This window comes from Jaculus jaculus, chromosome 1, assembly GCF_020740685.1.
Source record: "Jaculus jaculus isolate mJacJac1 chromosome 1, mJacJac1.mat.Y.cur, whole genome shotgun sequence".
Classification (NCBI taxonomy): domain Eukaryota; kingdom Metazoa; phylum Chordata; class Mammalia; order Rodentia; family Dipodidae; genus Jaculus; species Jaculus jaculus.
In genome coordinates this window covers 88741607-88757061 of record NC_059102.1, presented here as the reverse complement: position 1 = coordinate 88757061, position 15455 = coordinate 88741607, and the positions used below count along the sequence as shown (strand labels likewise).

The following is a 15455-nucleotide window of genomic DNA, read 5'->3' as shown; positions in this document are numbered from 1 at the left end:
TTCCACTTCTGCAGTGTTCTCTTTGTCCTCTTTCCATTGACCCATAAATGTTAAATACTGGATTTTGTAGCTCTGTTTAATCTTACTGTTAGGCCCGCTAATTGCTGATGCATGTTCTTCTTTACTATATTACTAGGGTATGATATTAATTTTTACTAAACACTAATAGTTATAAGCCAAATGGTGCTAGAAGAACCAGTAAACTTTTCATTTTATTTCGTCCTTCCTCCCATGCATCTGTTTCTGTTTCCCGTCTCTTTTCTTCCCATTCCCACCCCCCACCCTTGCAACAACTTTGAACTATATGGTTATTTCTTTTCATTTTGCATTTACTTGTTTTTCAACATGTTACTATCTCCTCATTCATTCATTCATTCCTGTCAGAGCAATCCAGGATTATAAATTCAAGAAAATCTAAATTTAAGAAACTTAGCCTTTAGTATATATAGAAAAGTTGATTGCTCATCTCCTATAAATCAGACCTGATACATCATTTTTAGTATAAAGGAATGAATTATGTGATACAATTCAAGCATTAATTTTAGTTAATTTTTTTCTTTATTTTACTTTATTATATCTGGTATTATATATCTACATATTTTGTAGATATTTTCCTTGTTACTTAAAATGAGTCCTAATTGTTTCTTATTTATTTATTTATTAGGAGATAGTGAGAGAATATAGGTGCACCAGGGCCTCTAGCCACTGCAGATGAACTATAGATGCATGTAGTACTTTGTGTATTATATAAGTACTGGGAAATTGAACCCAGGTCATTAGGTATTGCAGGCAAGTGCCCTAACTGCTGAGCCATTTCTACAACCCCCTAAAGTGTTTCTTTATGCTTTATCTCTTTTCCTCCCATGTTATCTATACCCTATGATTTTATTTTGTTTTGAGGTAGAGTCTCACTGTAGCCCAGGCTGACCTGGAATTCACTATGTAGTCTCACACTAGCCTCAAACTCACAGTGATCCTTCTACCTCTGCCTCCCAAATTCTGGGATTAAAGGCATGCACCACCATGACCAGCTTGTCCAAAGATTTTTTTATATGAAGTTTTCTTTTCATTGTTTTAATTTTTAATTTAAGTTTTTTTTTTTAGTTTTTTATTTATTTATTTGAGAGTGACAGACACAGAGAGAATGGGGCGTCAGGGCTTCCAGCCTCTGCGAACGAACTCCAGACGCGTGCGCCCCCTTGTGCATCTGGCTAACGTGGGACCTGGGGAGCCTCGAACTGGGGTCCTTAGGCTTCACAGGCAAGCGCTTAACCGCTAAGCCATCTCTCCAGCCCTTTAATTTAAGTTTTGACAATTTCATGCATGTATGTAATATAGTTCGATCATATTTGCTCCTTCCATGACCCTCTTATCTCTTGCTGCTCCTGCTAAAACCCTTCTTTATTTATATCTTTTGTTTCTTTCATTAGGATATTGCCAACAGATATAATTTCTACAGACATTTTAAAAGTCATTTTATGGTACCTTTTAACTAATTTTTGTCAATTTCCAAAGAAAACATATAAATTGTTTTCTATAAGGGTTAAAAGTTACATATTTAATTATAGCAGCCTGTGAGGTACTTTAATTTTATTTTGTTCAGACTTTACTAGTACTGTCCATTAATAACAAAAGTTTGTTGATTTCTTATTTAAATAAAATGCTTTGCAAATTAAAAAATATGTTTTTTTAACAGCTTTTTTTATCGTTTATTCTGGGTGGTGCTGTTTCATATAAGTTCCACATTAATACAACACTCATGTTCTCATGGGATACCTGCTGATATTTATTAGCTTATCCTATTGTTTTAAACTTTCCTCAATCATTTATTTAAAATATTGCTTATAGTTTGTTTGTCTCAGTCTGACACTGTGTCCATGGGGGAGGGAATTCAACACTTTAATTTGTATTTGAGTGATGCTTTTTCTTATTATTTTCATCTTACTGTGTTCTTTAGTTCAATTTGTCATTTTTTCACTTTTCATACTGTATTAGTCAGGGTTCTCTAGAGGAACAGAACTGCTAGAATGAATTTCAGCTTACAGTAGTTCAATAGTAGTTGCAGGCCCGAGAATCACCAAACCTGGTAGCTGCTCAGTCCACATGGCCAGATGCCTCAGCAGTGCAGATGGTGCCGGAAAGCCTGGAGGCTTCCTGAGGAGCCGCTGGGTTTTGATCCACACAGGTCTTCAGTTGATGCTGGTCTTCAGTCTGCACTGGTCTTCAATCCATGCTGGAAGGTAGAGCAGCTCCGGCAGCCAAGAGGAAGGAAGGAAAAGGAACTCTTTTACCCAGAGCTTCCTTATATCAAGTCCCCCTCTGAGCGGGGCCACCCTGGCGGAAGGGCTCTTTACTGTTGCAGTCCGGTTCGCATTGCTGGTAGAAATCACCCAACCAAGAGCAGCTTCTGGGAAAAAGAGGTTTATTTTGGCTTACAGGCTCGAGGGGAAGCTCCACGATGGCAGGGGAGAACGATGGCATGAGCAGAGGGTGGACATCACCCCCTTGCCAACATAAGGTAGTCCATAGCAACAGGAGGGTGTGCCAAACACTGGCATGGGGAAACTGGCTTTAATACCCATAAGCCCGCCCCCAGGAGACATTAATTCCCAAATCTCCATCAGCTGGGCTGTAGCTCATATTTACAAGTCTGTATTCATCTCCTGCTTTCCTTTAATTGGTGTAAAATTTCTGCACTTTCCTCATTCAGTATTGGCCCCATTCCCTATCAATTGTTTATAATCATTTTTTCTTCCACTTTAATGAGGAAAAAAGATTGCAGCTCTTTTTTCACTTTGGAATTCTCTGTCATTCATGAATTTCTGTGGGGGATAATTTAGGTTTATATATTCCAATTTCTGTTAAATTTTTATGTATCAAGAATTCACACTGAAAGGCTGGAGCGGGGGTGGCCCACTAGCAAAAGGCACTTACTTACATCCATTCCCTAGCACTCATGTAAAGGCAGATGCACCAAATGGCACATGAGTTTAAAGTTCGTTTGCAGTGGCAAGAGACTCTCGAATGCCCATATTCATTTATTCATTCATTCTCATTTTCTTTCTCTGCTTACAAATAAATAAATAATATCTTAAAAATTTCATGTTGAATGCTTCTATATTCATATAGTTAACTGTTTAACTTTCCTCCTAAACAGACTGCAAGGAACATTACACTCGTTTTGCTCTCTCCATCTTTTCTCATGTAGAGGATCTCTTTTCTAACATGCTTATTGTTTGGTAAGAATCCTTTTTCTTTTCTCTAGATAGGTATGTGGGCAGTGTGACCTTTGAATCCTTAAATGTTGGCAGATTCTTCTTTCACACTGACTGTGTACAGGATGTCTGTATTGTACAGCAGTCCCTCCTTTTCCATAGTCTTGCTTGCTGTGGTTGCAGCTGCCTAAGGTCCAAATGAACTGAGGTCCAAAAGTACTAACTGGAAAATTCTATTAATAACTAATTCATAAATTTTATTATAGTATGTATTATAATTGTTCTGTTTTATATAGTCAGTTATTATTCTTTCAATTTATAAACTGAACCTTATCACAGAGATGAGTGTTGAGGACAATGCAGGGTACACATAGGCTTCAGTGGCATCCTGGGAGATAGCTTCTGTGAATAAGGGTGAGTATTGTTCTACTTCTCCCAGCTGTCTACATGGTGCTTTCTTCATTCTAGATCTTCATGGTACAAAGGAGAAGTCCAGTTTTAATGTGTTCTGCTCTATCGTAGTCATTGTTTTTGATAACTTGTCTGTTTTCTTTTCAATCTTCAAAGCTTAGAAATCTTTGCACAATACTTCTGAATGTGCCACTAGTCATTAATTTTCTCTTAATCTTGAAGAACCCTGTGTAGTTGCAATTCAAACTTTTCTTTGGTTTTTGGAACTAGTCTTCCTTTTCAGTTTCATAATTCCCTCTTTTATCTTTTCTGTTTCTTCTAGAACTCTCTTTATGTCATGTTAGTTTTCCTGTATCTGTTCTCCTCTTTTCCTTTGTAGTTTTCATCTCTTATATTTTCACTTCATACTTAGGTCCTAATGTTGGCTTCATTATTGTATATTTCTGCTTTGTAATTTCTCTTGGTGTTCTTTCATACCACTGGTTATTGTCTAGCCTCTCCTTGTTCTGGTAAATTATTAAGTTTAAGAATTCAAAGTTTTATTTTAACTTAATTTTATGTCAACTTAAGAATAATTTGTTATAGTCTACCTGTTTCTCCTTATGTACTCATTGATTTTTCCCTGTTGACCTCAGTATTTTATCTCTCTTCTTCAGAAGATCTGTTAGCTCTGTGTCTTCCTATTTCTTTTTGTCCTTAAGGGTATTATTTATGTGTTCATTGTCCTCAGCTTGAGCTAGTAGTAGACTGTAAGCTGTTGTCATCCTATAACTGAGGAAAGATTTAATCCTGCACTGTAACTGCAGCGTTTAGCTGTACATACACCTGGACAGCTCTTGGTCTTCCTCTTGCCTTCTTGCCTTTTCTAGCACCATCAGTAGACTCTTCGTCTTTTACTGGGTACCCTTGGAGCCAGAGAGGTTGATCATGCATACAGTTATCAGCATGCTAAGCTCTTCTGGGTCTATCTTGGAGCCTAGCCAAGCAAGTCCTACCTTAGCCCTTTCTCTCAAGACTCCCATAAACCTGTGGCCTATTCTTCAATCTCTGTTGCTTTCTGGCTCCAGAGATGTCTGAGTCAATAGAGGTGAATGGGGTTGAATTTTAAATTGAAATGGGTAAAATAAATCATAGTCAAAGTACTTTTCTCACCTACTGACTTGAATTTCTATATTTTATTATTCATTGTCTCAAATGGTATGTCACTCTCTTCATTATGTGTAATGTGTTTAATGACAACAGAAAAGACTTCTATTTTTGGAAGCTTATTTTTGACTAGTATGATTTTTCTTGTCCATTTATATGTATAACCTTTTGTACTATACTGATAATTTTAAGAAGTGTCCCTGTAAAATCCTGTTTGGACAACTAACCTGTTCTAGGAAAGTGTATTGCTTTTTGATAAGCAAAACTTGTCCATTTTTATTCACCTAAAAAATTTTCCACATCATAAATGGCCAGTTAGATTAGGACAAAAGCAGGGATAGAAGAATCAGTTTTTAATTGTTAGGAGGAGGAAGGCATGGAGACAACATGGAAATTAAAAACCACACAGAGTCAGAAAACCGTGTTCTGGCCAGTACTTAAGACTCTCTTTTTCTTAAGCTATCTATAAGAGTTGCTGACAAGTCGTATTAGAAGAGATTATACATTAAAGAGACCCCTTCTGTTCCAGAAAACTAAAACAAGAAAGCAGTCAGAACTACATGGATGAAAGAAAATGTACCTTTTATTCACAGGTTGTAAAATTAGTGTAAATATATGTATATTTACGTTTAAATACTCATTTGCTTTAAATATTTGAGATTTGAATTGTGCACACACTTCTTTAGATGGATTGCTTGATAATTCAGTTTCTCCTAATCAGCTTCAGGCAAAGAGAATTTGAATTATACATGTGTAAACTTCACATGGAATGGTAATTAGTCTGTGCTGCTCAGCGGCAGTGTTGAGGTTAATGGTTCAGTAAAATTCTAAAATGCCTATGAATATGGAGTCTGGTGAGATACATTTAATCTTTGTCTTTTGTCACTGGCTCCAGCTACAGGAAATGTTCTATATGATAGAATCCAGTCTCTTGCTGTTACTTTCCAACTTTTATTTCTAAAGGACATTATTAGGGAGAGTGTCACCTTAACTTTGAGTTTTCTTATATTTAAAAAAATAAAGCTTTTGGGGAGTGGTAATTACAAAGGGAGAAGGACAAGAATGGTGAACTGTTTGCCTATACCCAGAATCTTTAATTCGTTGAAAAAGGTAACAAATGCTAAATACCTCAATCAGCATAGGTTTTAAGTTTACATTTCTTGACTTTCATTCTTAGTATTATATACATGTAATAATTCAGGAACATAAGCTTTCTATGTTCTGATTCTAATTAGAATCTGTATCAGATACCATTGTGTATTTTGTATTAAGTAATCCACTGTGTTACCCAGAGGGTTTTAATGATAAATCTCTGTAGAAGTCTCTTCCCCACCTCCTTCTGTTGATTGTTTTGCTTAGAAATGTTAAACTTTAGAAATAAGCTGGTAGTTTAAAAAATGTGTATGCAAAAGTTACATTTATTAAAGTATGTATAATGCTACATATAGAGTGAATATTTAGTAGCAATATAACCATAATTAGAATACTGATTGCAAATTGCCAAAATTCAGTGAGTCAACAAACCAATTAAAAAAATCTCAGGGATATTAGATCTGAAAATGTTTTCCACAATTTAGTGTGTCATTATGCTTCATTTTAATTATTCATAGTATTGCTTAACATGCCAGGAAATGTCCGGTAATGTAATTTATTAAATAATGAATTTCAGTACTATGGATTCTATTCTTAGCATTCTGTTTTAAAATCTCAAACTAAGATGTCTCATAAGGAATTCTCTAGTTTGAAGCAAAAAAGAGTTCTTTGCATAGTGACATTATCCACTTTATAATTTCAAAACCAAATGTTTATTTGAGAAAGTAAATGGATTAATTTGGTCTGTGTTTTTTGTTTTTGTTGTATGTATAAGACAAATGATTTGGAAGAAACTGAAAGTACATATTCCCACTGACATAGAATAAAACTTTTCCACCTGGAGTATTACTTTCTGATATATTTATGTGCCCCCTTCCAAATATTCAGTAAGTAGGAGATTGTTCAGTTTGGTGAAAAATATAATACCTATTTCTTATATCATACCAGGTAGTTAAGGAATGTAGGATTGGTTTACATGGCATTGAACTTAAGACAACAAGTTAGTTAGGGGTGAAAAAGAGTAAGCAAGCCTGAAGATGCAGCTTCTAGTTGGAAACTTGAACCTGTATTCGTCTTTGGCTCCATTGGAAGTGGAAGTCCATGTGAAAGAGCAGTGTGTTTAGTATTGGTGCTGAATGTTGTATGCCCAGGGTGTCCTGCTCTTCTTTACGTTTGCTGTTAACAATAACAGGTCACAAATATGGTGTGTATAGACTTAGATTCTGTTTCTAAGCTGAAAGATTACGTAGAGGTTATACATTCTGAGGAGTTCAGATGGGTGAAAAATGCAAAACATTGAAAACAAAGAAGTAGCAGGTGCCGCTTTCTGAGGGCAACACAGTACAGCGACAACTTCATTCTGTTACCATCCTTTTCGTTTTGTTTGCTTTCTTCATTTTCCCAGTGAGAAAGACATTCCTCAACTGGTGAAATTTTATTTTAAAGAGAATACAAATAATAATTGCAAATTAAGAATCACTTTATTTCTTTTTGAGGGTTTAGAGTTCTTTATATTGCAAAGATATTTGCAATTTAATGTAACCTGTGTAACAGGTTGTGGTGTGACCTTGGGTTGTGGTCTGCCTCCTTCTCAGCCCTGTGCTGGAGCTGGATGCTGCTTCATAAATGCGAATTGTGCTTTGTTCCTTCTTTGTTTTAGTTTATTCTGGTCCCTAAGTGACATTTTGTTCTTCTTCTAGTAGCAACCTGCTTATCGCCTATGACCCAATTTGCATAATGTTTTCCTATAAAGTTCTGAATTATTCTTTCCCCCAGTGCTCCCAAGAGTATGAAATATTCCCATTCTTTGGGTTGTCATAGCATTTTATAGGTTACTCTTCCAAAGCCATCACTTACAGATATATCCTACCTATTTAGCTGGGCAATGTGCTATATTTCACATTTTTATCTTGGGGGAGGGAACGGACATGTTATTAACCTGTGTTGAATAGAAGCATTTTATGTTATTTATTTATTTATTTGAGAGTGATAGAGAGAGAAAGAGGCAAATAGAGAGAGAGAGAGAATGGGCGCGCCACGGCTTCCAGGCACCGCAAACGAACTCCAGACAAGTGCGCCCCCTTATGCATCTGGCCAACGTGGGTCCTGGGAAATCGAGCCTTGAACCGGGATCCTTAGGCTTCACAGGCAAGCGCTTAACTGCTAAGCCATCTCTCCAGCCCAATAGGAGCATATTAAAACAACATCCTTCCAATGATTGAGATAGTTTGGTCTCATTAAAGTTTTGGATCATAGTAACCTTCTTTTTCTCTCAGATTTTATTCCCTCCTGCTTTACCATGGTTATTGTCTTATAGTAAAATGTTGTTATGTTAGAGATAGACTGAAAGCAAAGAAAAATCATTTTATGTGGCTTGAGCTCAGGGCCTTGACTGCTGCTGTTTTGTTTTGAGACATTCATTTTCCTTTCCTTTCTGCAGGACCCTAATAGGAGCATTCATACCAGCAGCAGCAGCAGCAGCAGCAGTAGTAGCAGCAGCAGCAGCAGCAGCAGCAGTAGCAGCAGCAGCAGCAGCAGCAGCAGTAGCAGCAGCAGCAGCAGCAGCAGTAGCAGCAGCAGCAGCAGCAGCAGCAGTAGTAGTACCAGTTTTTCAAAGCCTCACAAATTAATGAAGGAGCACAAGGAAAAACCTTCTAAAGACTCCAGAGAACATAAAAGTGCCTTCAAAGAACCTTCCAGGGATCACAACAAATCTTCCAAAGAATCCTCTAAGAAACCCAAAGAAAATAAACCACTGAAAGAAGAGAAAATAGTTCCTAAGATGGCCTTCAAGGAACCTAAACCCATGTCAAAAGAGCCAAAACCAGACAGTAACTTACTCACCATCACCAGTGGACAGCAAGATAAGAAGGCTCCCAGTAAAAGGCCCCCCATTTCTGATTCTGAAGAACTCTCTGCCAAAAAGAGGAAAAAGAGTAGCTCAGAGGCTTTATTTAAAAGTTTTTCTAATGCACCACCACTGATACTCACTTGTTCTGCTGAGAAAAAGCAGATCAAAGATAAATCTCATGTCAAGATGGGAAAGGTCAAAATTGAAAGTGAGGCATCAGAAAAGAAGAAATCGACTTTGCCACCATTTGATGATATTGTAGATCCCAATGACTCAGACGTGGAGGAGAATATGTCCTCTAAATCTGACGTGAGTAACCTTCTGGATTTCCTCCTTTCCCACAGTAGTTTTCAGATTTTATTTCAGATAACTTCATGATAAGGAATACAGGTACAACATGAATTTGACCTCTAAAAAGGAGGCATCCAGAGGTAGGTGTGGTCTAAAGTAAATGTCCATAACTAAAGGAATTGAAGAAATGTAATCATTAAGGAATATGTAGAATATTTTATGCTGTGATTTAAGTTGTGAAAGAAAAAATAATATTGATATATTCCACGATCTAATAAAGGGTTATTTGAATGGCAGCAGAAAAATGCTGTGCTCTTTAATCCTTTGTTACTGTGCTCATTAGAATAATGAGAAGGATATATTCCACCTTGAACACAAGGGAAAAACAAGTTTATAAGACATATAAAAAATATTTAGGTGCAACATGGATGCTGACTTTTGGTCATTGTAATGAAGTAATATTTTTACATAAATAAAAAGCTGGTGATAGCTTTTTGTTTTTCTATGTAATGATATTGATTGAACCTTGTGCATACTAGTCAAGTACTATTGAACTACATCCCAGGCCCCAGCCATGTCTTTCATAACAGCTTTATTAAATCAAAAATCAAATATACTACACTTATATTTAAAATGTATTCTCTGAAAACTGACATCTGTATATACCTGAAAGCCATCTTCACTTTGAAAATGAAATTTTTTCCTCGTGTTATTTTAACCTCTTACCAGAGTAGGCAATCTTACATGTCTAGCAATAGGATTGTTAGTCAGAAGATATATGATTCTATGTCTAAAGAATAAATGTGCTCACTCTGACTTAATGTTCTCTTCACTTCTCCATTTTCTCCAAGTTGGTTTTTTACCTGTTATTTGTCAGTGATCCTTAGTCCCAGCAATTTCCTTACTTTGGCTTGTCAGTATTTCTAGGCAATGGTCAAGAAAAATCACTGGCAGCTCTGGAGTACTTTTCTTTCCATTCATTGAGGTTGCTCAAGGATGTATCTCAGCTGATAAAGGATGGGAGGCCTCTCCCTGATGCAGGTTGCACTGCTCTGCATAGTTGACTGCCAGATGGAGGACAAGCATCAAGACCAATCCCTGCTGGTTCAGGTTCATAGACCATATTCTCCCCTCTTCTGTAGGGCTATCTCACCCCTCTGATACAAGACCAGATTGGGAGCAAAGTGGCACGTTAAATATTGGAAGTTGGGTAATTTGTTATAGTGTTTGTTACAGTGTTTATTTTTCTTTGCTTATATTGTACCTATACTCTGAATTTAAAGCTTATTGCTTTTTTATTTTATGTTATTATATTTATTTATTTAGTTAGTTTTTCAAGGTAGGGTTTCACTCTAGCCCAGGCTGACCTGGAATTCACTATATAGTTTCAGGGTACCCTTAAACTTAAGGCAATCCTTCTAACTCTTCTTCCCAACTGCTGTGATTAAAAGGTATATGCTACCATACCTGACTTTGTTATTTTATTTATTTTTTATTCAAAACATACCCTGTGTGGATATATCATGTTTTGGTACCATCTTTCCCTTCCTTCCTGCCTCCATTCCACTGAGGGCCCTCCTCAGTGGGGTTGATGGAATTCTCCATGGGGTTAAGGGTTATGTGTTATGGGAACAGCAGTCAGTCATTGTTGGGAGACAGTGCCTCTGGGTATGATGTACGAATATGTGGTTATTATAGTCGCTCTGACCCCTCTTCTGCAAAATTCCCTGAGCTATGGTGGATGTATTTTAAGTCTACTTCAGTGATGAGCTCTTAGGAGCCTCTGAATCTCTGCTTTGGTAAGTGTTGAGTATCCTCAGGGTCTGTCTCCTACACCCTAGTACTGTTTGTCAGGTTCACCATGGAAGTAGCACTCTTGCTCATCTCCCCAATTCCTCTTTGGTTTCAGCTGGGCCTTGGCTGAAATGTAAAGGGTTGTTTATCTCCTTGAGTTTTGCTACCTTCTGAAAAAGACAAACAGATTCTCCAACAGAAAGTAAAGTCAGCATAGATTAAATAGGGTAACCATTATTAATTTAAGGAGATTTTGGTGGATGTAGCCCCTGTGTTAGCCAAAGACTAGAGGGACCTTAACATTGGAGAGCATAATCTTTGTCTCTGTAGGATACTGACTTGGTTCCCAGTTCCAGATATGAGTTCCTTTACAATGAGTGGATCTCTTAGCTAATCAGAAAGCCACTCATTACCCACCAAGGCTGTGTACCACCATTGCACAGTGTATATTTCTTATCAGGCTGGTTGCTTTTGAGTAGCTTAGACCTCCTGCTTGCTCACACTGTTGTTGGCCACTTTCCCCCAGTAGCTCATATAGCACTTTCCAGTACAAAACAGGCGAATTGTTTGGGCACTGGCTCTCTTGAAGCTTATTCTTAATGCCAATATTACATGTGTGTGTGGTGTGTGTGTGTCTGTGTGTTTGGCTTTTCTTTCAGATCACCTTGAAATGCTATTGGGGTGTGACTACTATATCAAAATTGCCATTTGGCAACTTTGTCTATATTTTGAAATATTATTCTTATTCTAGGATGAATATTCTCAAGTTTTGATTGCGAGTCACCAGGAATCTAAGAAATCATTTTAGCATGTCATCACTCATCCTTGAAAAACTTGAGTTATGTTTTAATTAGTATAAGTAATAGTTTACTAAAAAATGTATTTTAGAGAGAAAGTATGTGTATGAGTGTGAGCTATTATAATGAAAACTTTCAGAGTCACCTTTTCAGGATGAATGCTGATTTATGAGAAGACCAAATGGTGTTCATAAAGCACCATGGATGCCCTTTCTGCATGGGACCATCACAGATGGGCTTCCTCCTTGGGCACTTCTGTTTATTATGCTTATGTTTTCTTCTTGTTCTTTGTCCTTTTTGCATGATGTATGAAAGATGGTTTTCTTTCTAATAGCATTCTTATTCAAATTGGTATATTTATCCAGAGTGATGCCTTGAAAATTCTTCTGAAATGAAGGGCTTTAGAAGAAGTAGAAATGTAATACAGAAGGCAGTACGTTTTCAGAATGACATGTGATATTGTTGGGACCATAAGTGCCCTGAGTACAGTAGGTGTTTCTGTCATGTGCTGTCGATAACATGGAAAAGAAAGCATCTAAAGATGTTTGCGTATTGGGAGCTATAAAACCTAGCTATTGTACTCTATAAGACTTCTACTACTGACTGCTTTGTTGCTGCTGCTGCTGCTTTTGGTTTAATTCTTTAAACCTAGGTATGGTAACTGAAGAGAATTGACAGAGGTGGTGTCACATCAGCCATGTGTCAAAGAACCCTTACAAAAATGGAGAGATGGCTGAAATTCTAGCAATGAAGATAATTTATGTTTGGACTGTCTCCTACCAGAGGCATGGGGCATGCCCAGCATCAGAGGCCCTGTCCCCATTTGGCTGGGTATGAGAATATTGGCCTCTCAGAAGGGGTGATTAGATGACCTGTCTTTCTTCAAGTCCTTACTTTATTACTTGAATATGATCCAGACTTATGTTCATTTGGGGAGATGGGGTAGTGGGTCATTTTAGATAGAGCAAGGCAGAGATCATAGAGTCTGGAAACAAGGGGGGAAAAAGATATACAAAGTAGTCAGAAGAGTTTAAGAATGAAGAGGGCTGAGGTTGGGAAACAGTTATTCACCTGATACATCCCTAAAGAAAACATCCTACTCATTTCAGGATTATTAAAGTGAAAAGGAGGATTGTTTTAAATTTTCTTTATTTATTTGAGGGGTGGGGGGGAGAATGGGCATGTGAGGACCTCCAGCCACTGCAAACAAACTGCAGATGCATGTGCCACCTTGTGCATCTGGCTTACATGGGTACTGGGATATCAAACCATGGTCCTTCTGCTTGGCAGGCAGATGCCTTAACTGCTAAGCAATCTCTCCAGTCCAAAAGGAGGATTATTTTAAAGAAGCTGTTCATAATTAATCTAGATTCCTGTTTTGTTTTGTTCTGAGACCGTGTCTCATATAGTATCCCCAGTCTCTTAACTCACTATGTAGCCCAAGCAGGCCTCAAATTTATCACAGTCCTCCTGCTACAGCCTCCTAAGTTGTAAACTTACATTGGCTTGAGTCACTCTCCTGACCAGGTTATATATAAAAATAAAAGTACTCTCAGGAAGGATTAAGGATTTTAGCTTTATGATTCTTACAGGTCTTTTTGCTCAGACTTTTCTATACTTAGTTCATAAGAAAGTGACAGTGAGATATACCCCCATGGCTTCTATGTTGTTTTTAAGGGCTGTCTTACTTGTTGGTATACAATAGACAGGCTGGTGATGAGAGCCTGCAGGCTGGTGGGAGACTGGCTGTGTTTGAGTCCCAGTACCCCCAGCGACTAGGGCAAACTATGTAATGTTCTTTCTTTTTCAGTTCTATCTTTTGTAAAATGGAGATTATGGTAAGACCTCCTTCATAGGAGTGATTTGTGACAATTACTGTCAGTCTGAGCAAAGCAGTTAACATACTCATCAAAAACTGTTTAGAAGCTGGGCATGGTGGCGCACTCCTTTAATCCCAGCACTCGGGAGGCAGAGGTAGGAGGATTGCCATGAGTTCGAGGATACCCTGAGAATTCAGAGTGAATTCTGGGTGAGCCTGGTCTAGAGTGAAACCCAACCTTGAAAAAACAAGAACAACAACAACAAAAACTGTTTAGTAGCTACTGTTACGTGTGACTTGGATACTCAAACCTTTATAACTCATTTCTTTGAGAGTCTTTACGGTATTCAGAGACAGCAGAACCTTTCTCCAGTATGTGGGCTTAAATGGATGTCATTTTGCTCTGAAGTTTATCTTGAGAAGATATACATAATGTTATTGATAGGCACATTTTTATATAGTCACTGGAAGAATACATATCATAGAGTGGATTTTATATCAAAAGTTAGACCAAAGTTTTGCAAGATTACTTCTGTTTTTTATTTTTATTTATTTATTTCTGGTTTTTAATTTGAGAGTGACAGAGGAAGAAAGTCAGAAAGAGAGAGAGAGAAACAATGGGCATTCCAGGGCCTCCAGCCACTGCAAAGGAACTCCAGATGCGTGCGCCTCTTTGTGCATTTGGCTAACTTGGGTCCTGGGGAATAGAGGCTTGAACCAGGGTCCTTAGGCTTCAAAGGCAAGCGCCTAACTACTAAGCCATCTCACCAGCCCTGTTTCTGTTTTAAATTGCATGAGATGAAGGTTGTGAACATACTTAGCACTGCATTGAGTAGGCCATTGGCACTTTTTTTTTCAGTTTTGCTTTTTTTTGGGGGGGGTGTATAGTATGTATGGTATATGTGAGTGTGGGGTAGGTTTCTGCACATGTCTATGCAGATGCAGCTGCCTATGCACACATATGGAGACCAAAGGATGACTTTGTGTTTTCTGTCACTCTTCACCTTATTTCCTTGATACCAAATCTCTCATTAACCCTGGAGCCCCCTATTTTTCAGATAAACTGGCTGACCAGGGAGCCTCCGTGATGCTATTGGTTCTGCTCCACTCACCACTGGATGCTGGAGATGGGAATTTAGGTTCTCATGCTCACATGGCAAGTGCTTCTGCTTGCTGAACCATCTCCCCAGCCCTGGTGCTTCCCTCCCCTCCCCTCCCCTCCCCTCCCCTCTCCTCTTCCCTCCTCTCCTCTCCTCTCCTCTCCTCTCCTCTCCTCTCCTCTCCTCTCCTCTCCTCTCCTCTCCTCTCCTCTCCTCTCCTCTCCTCTCCTCTCCTCTCCTCTCCTCCTTTCCTGTCCTCTCCTCTCCTCTCCTCCTTTCCTGTCCTTTTTCTTTTTTCCCCTCCTTTTCCTCTTCCTCCCCCCTTTCTTCTTTCTTTCCTCAATTACCAATTACTGTTAATATTAAAAGAGATCATTTTCAGAAATGACTTATCCTTGAGTTACTCTTTAACTAAAGTTATGTTTTAATATAACTAAAGAAATAGTTTTTAAATCTTTGTGATTCTGAAAATGCTTTTCATGTTTGAAAGAAGTCTAATGTTCTCTTTTGAAAGTTTATCCACAATTTTCCTAAAAAATTTAGATTTTAGATGGAAAAGAGAACTGAAGGTTTGCTTTTATATGGCAATCATGTGGCAAAGGCAGAAAGCATATTAAAGAAGTATTTTGTTGGTAATATTTTACATTTAGGAACCCCAGTGACTCCTGCTAGAGTAAAGCACCATGGTCCCTAGCACTTAGTGTAGGAACTTAATGTAGTAAACCAGTGGCTGAGCTAGCTGGTGACTGATGCGAACAAGAAAATTTTATATCGATACCAGAGAAGTATCAAGAAACAGTAAATAAAATTTGTGAAATAACCATTTATGATTGAATTCAGTCATGGTAATAATGTTCTTATCATTCCTTCACTACTTTTCCATTGCATTGAAGAAACTGAATCCTAATGTACAAGTGAAGTTTATAGTTCCAATTATCC

The 15455-nt window shown here is 37.9% G+C and overlaps 1 protein-coding gene across 2 annotated transcripts in view; it reads left to right on the top strand.

Annotated features, from left to right (window-relative positions):
• Mllt3 (MLLT3 super elongation complex subunit) overlaps nt 1-15455 on the top strand; it is a 296116-nt gene that overhangs the window by 216955 nt on the left and 63706 nt on the right. For both annotated transcript variants that reach the window (XM_004658414.3, XM_004658415.2), the window contains exon 5: nt 8305-9024. In XM_004658414.3, coding sequence (XP_004658471.1) covers nt 8305-9024 — 720 coding nt within the window. The remainder of the gene's footprint in view (nt 1-8304; nt 9025-15455) is intronic.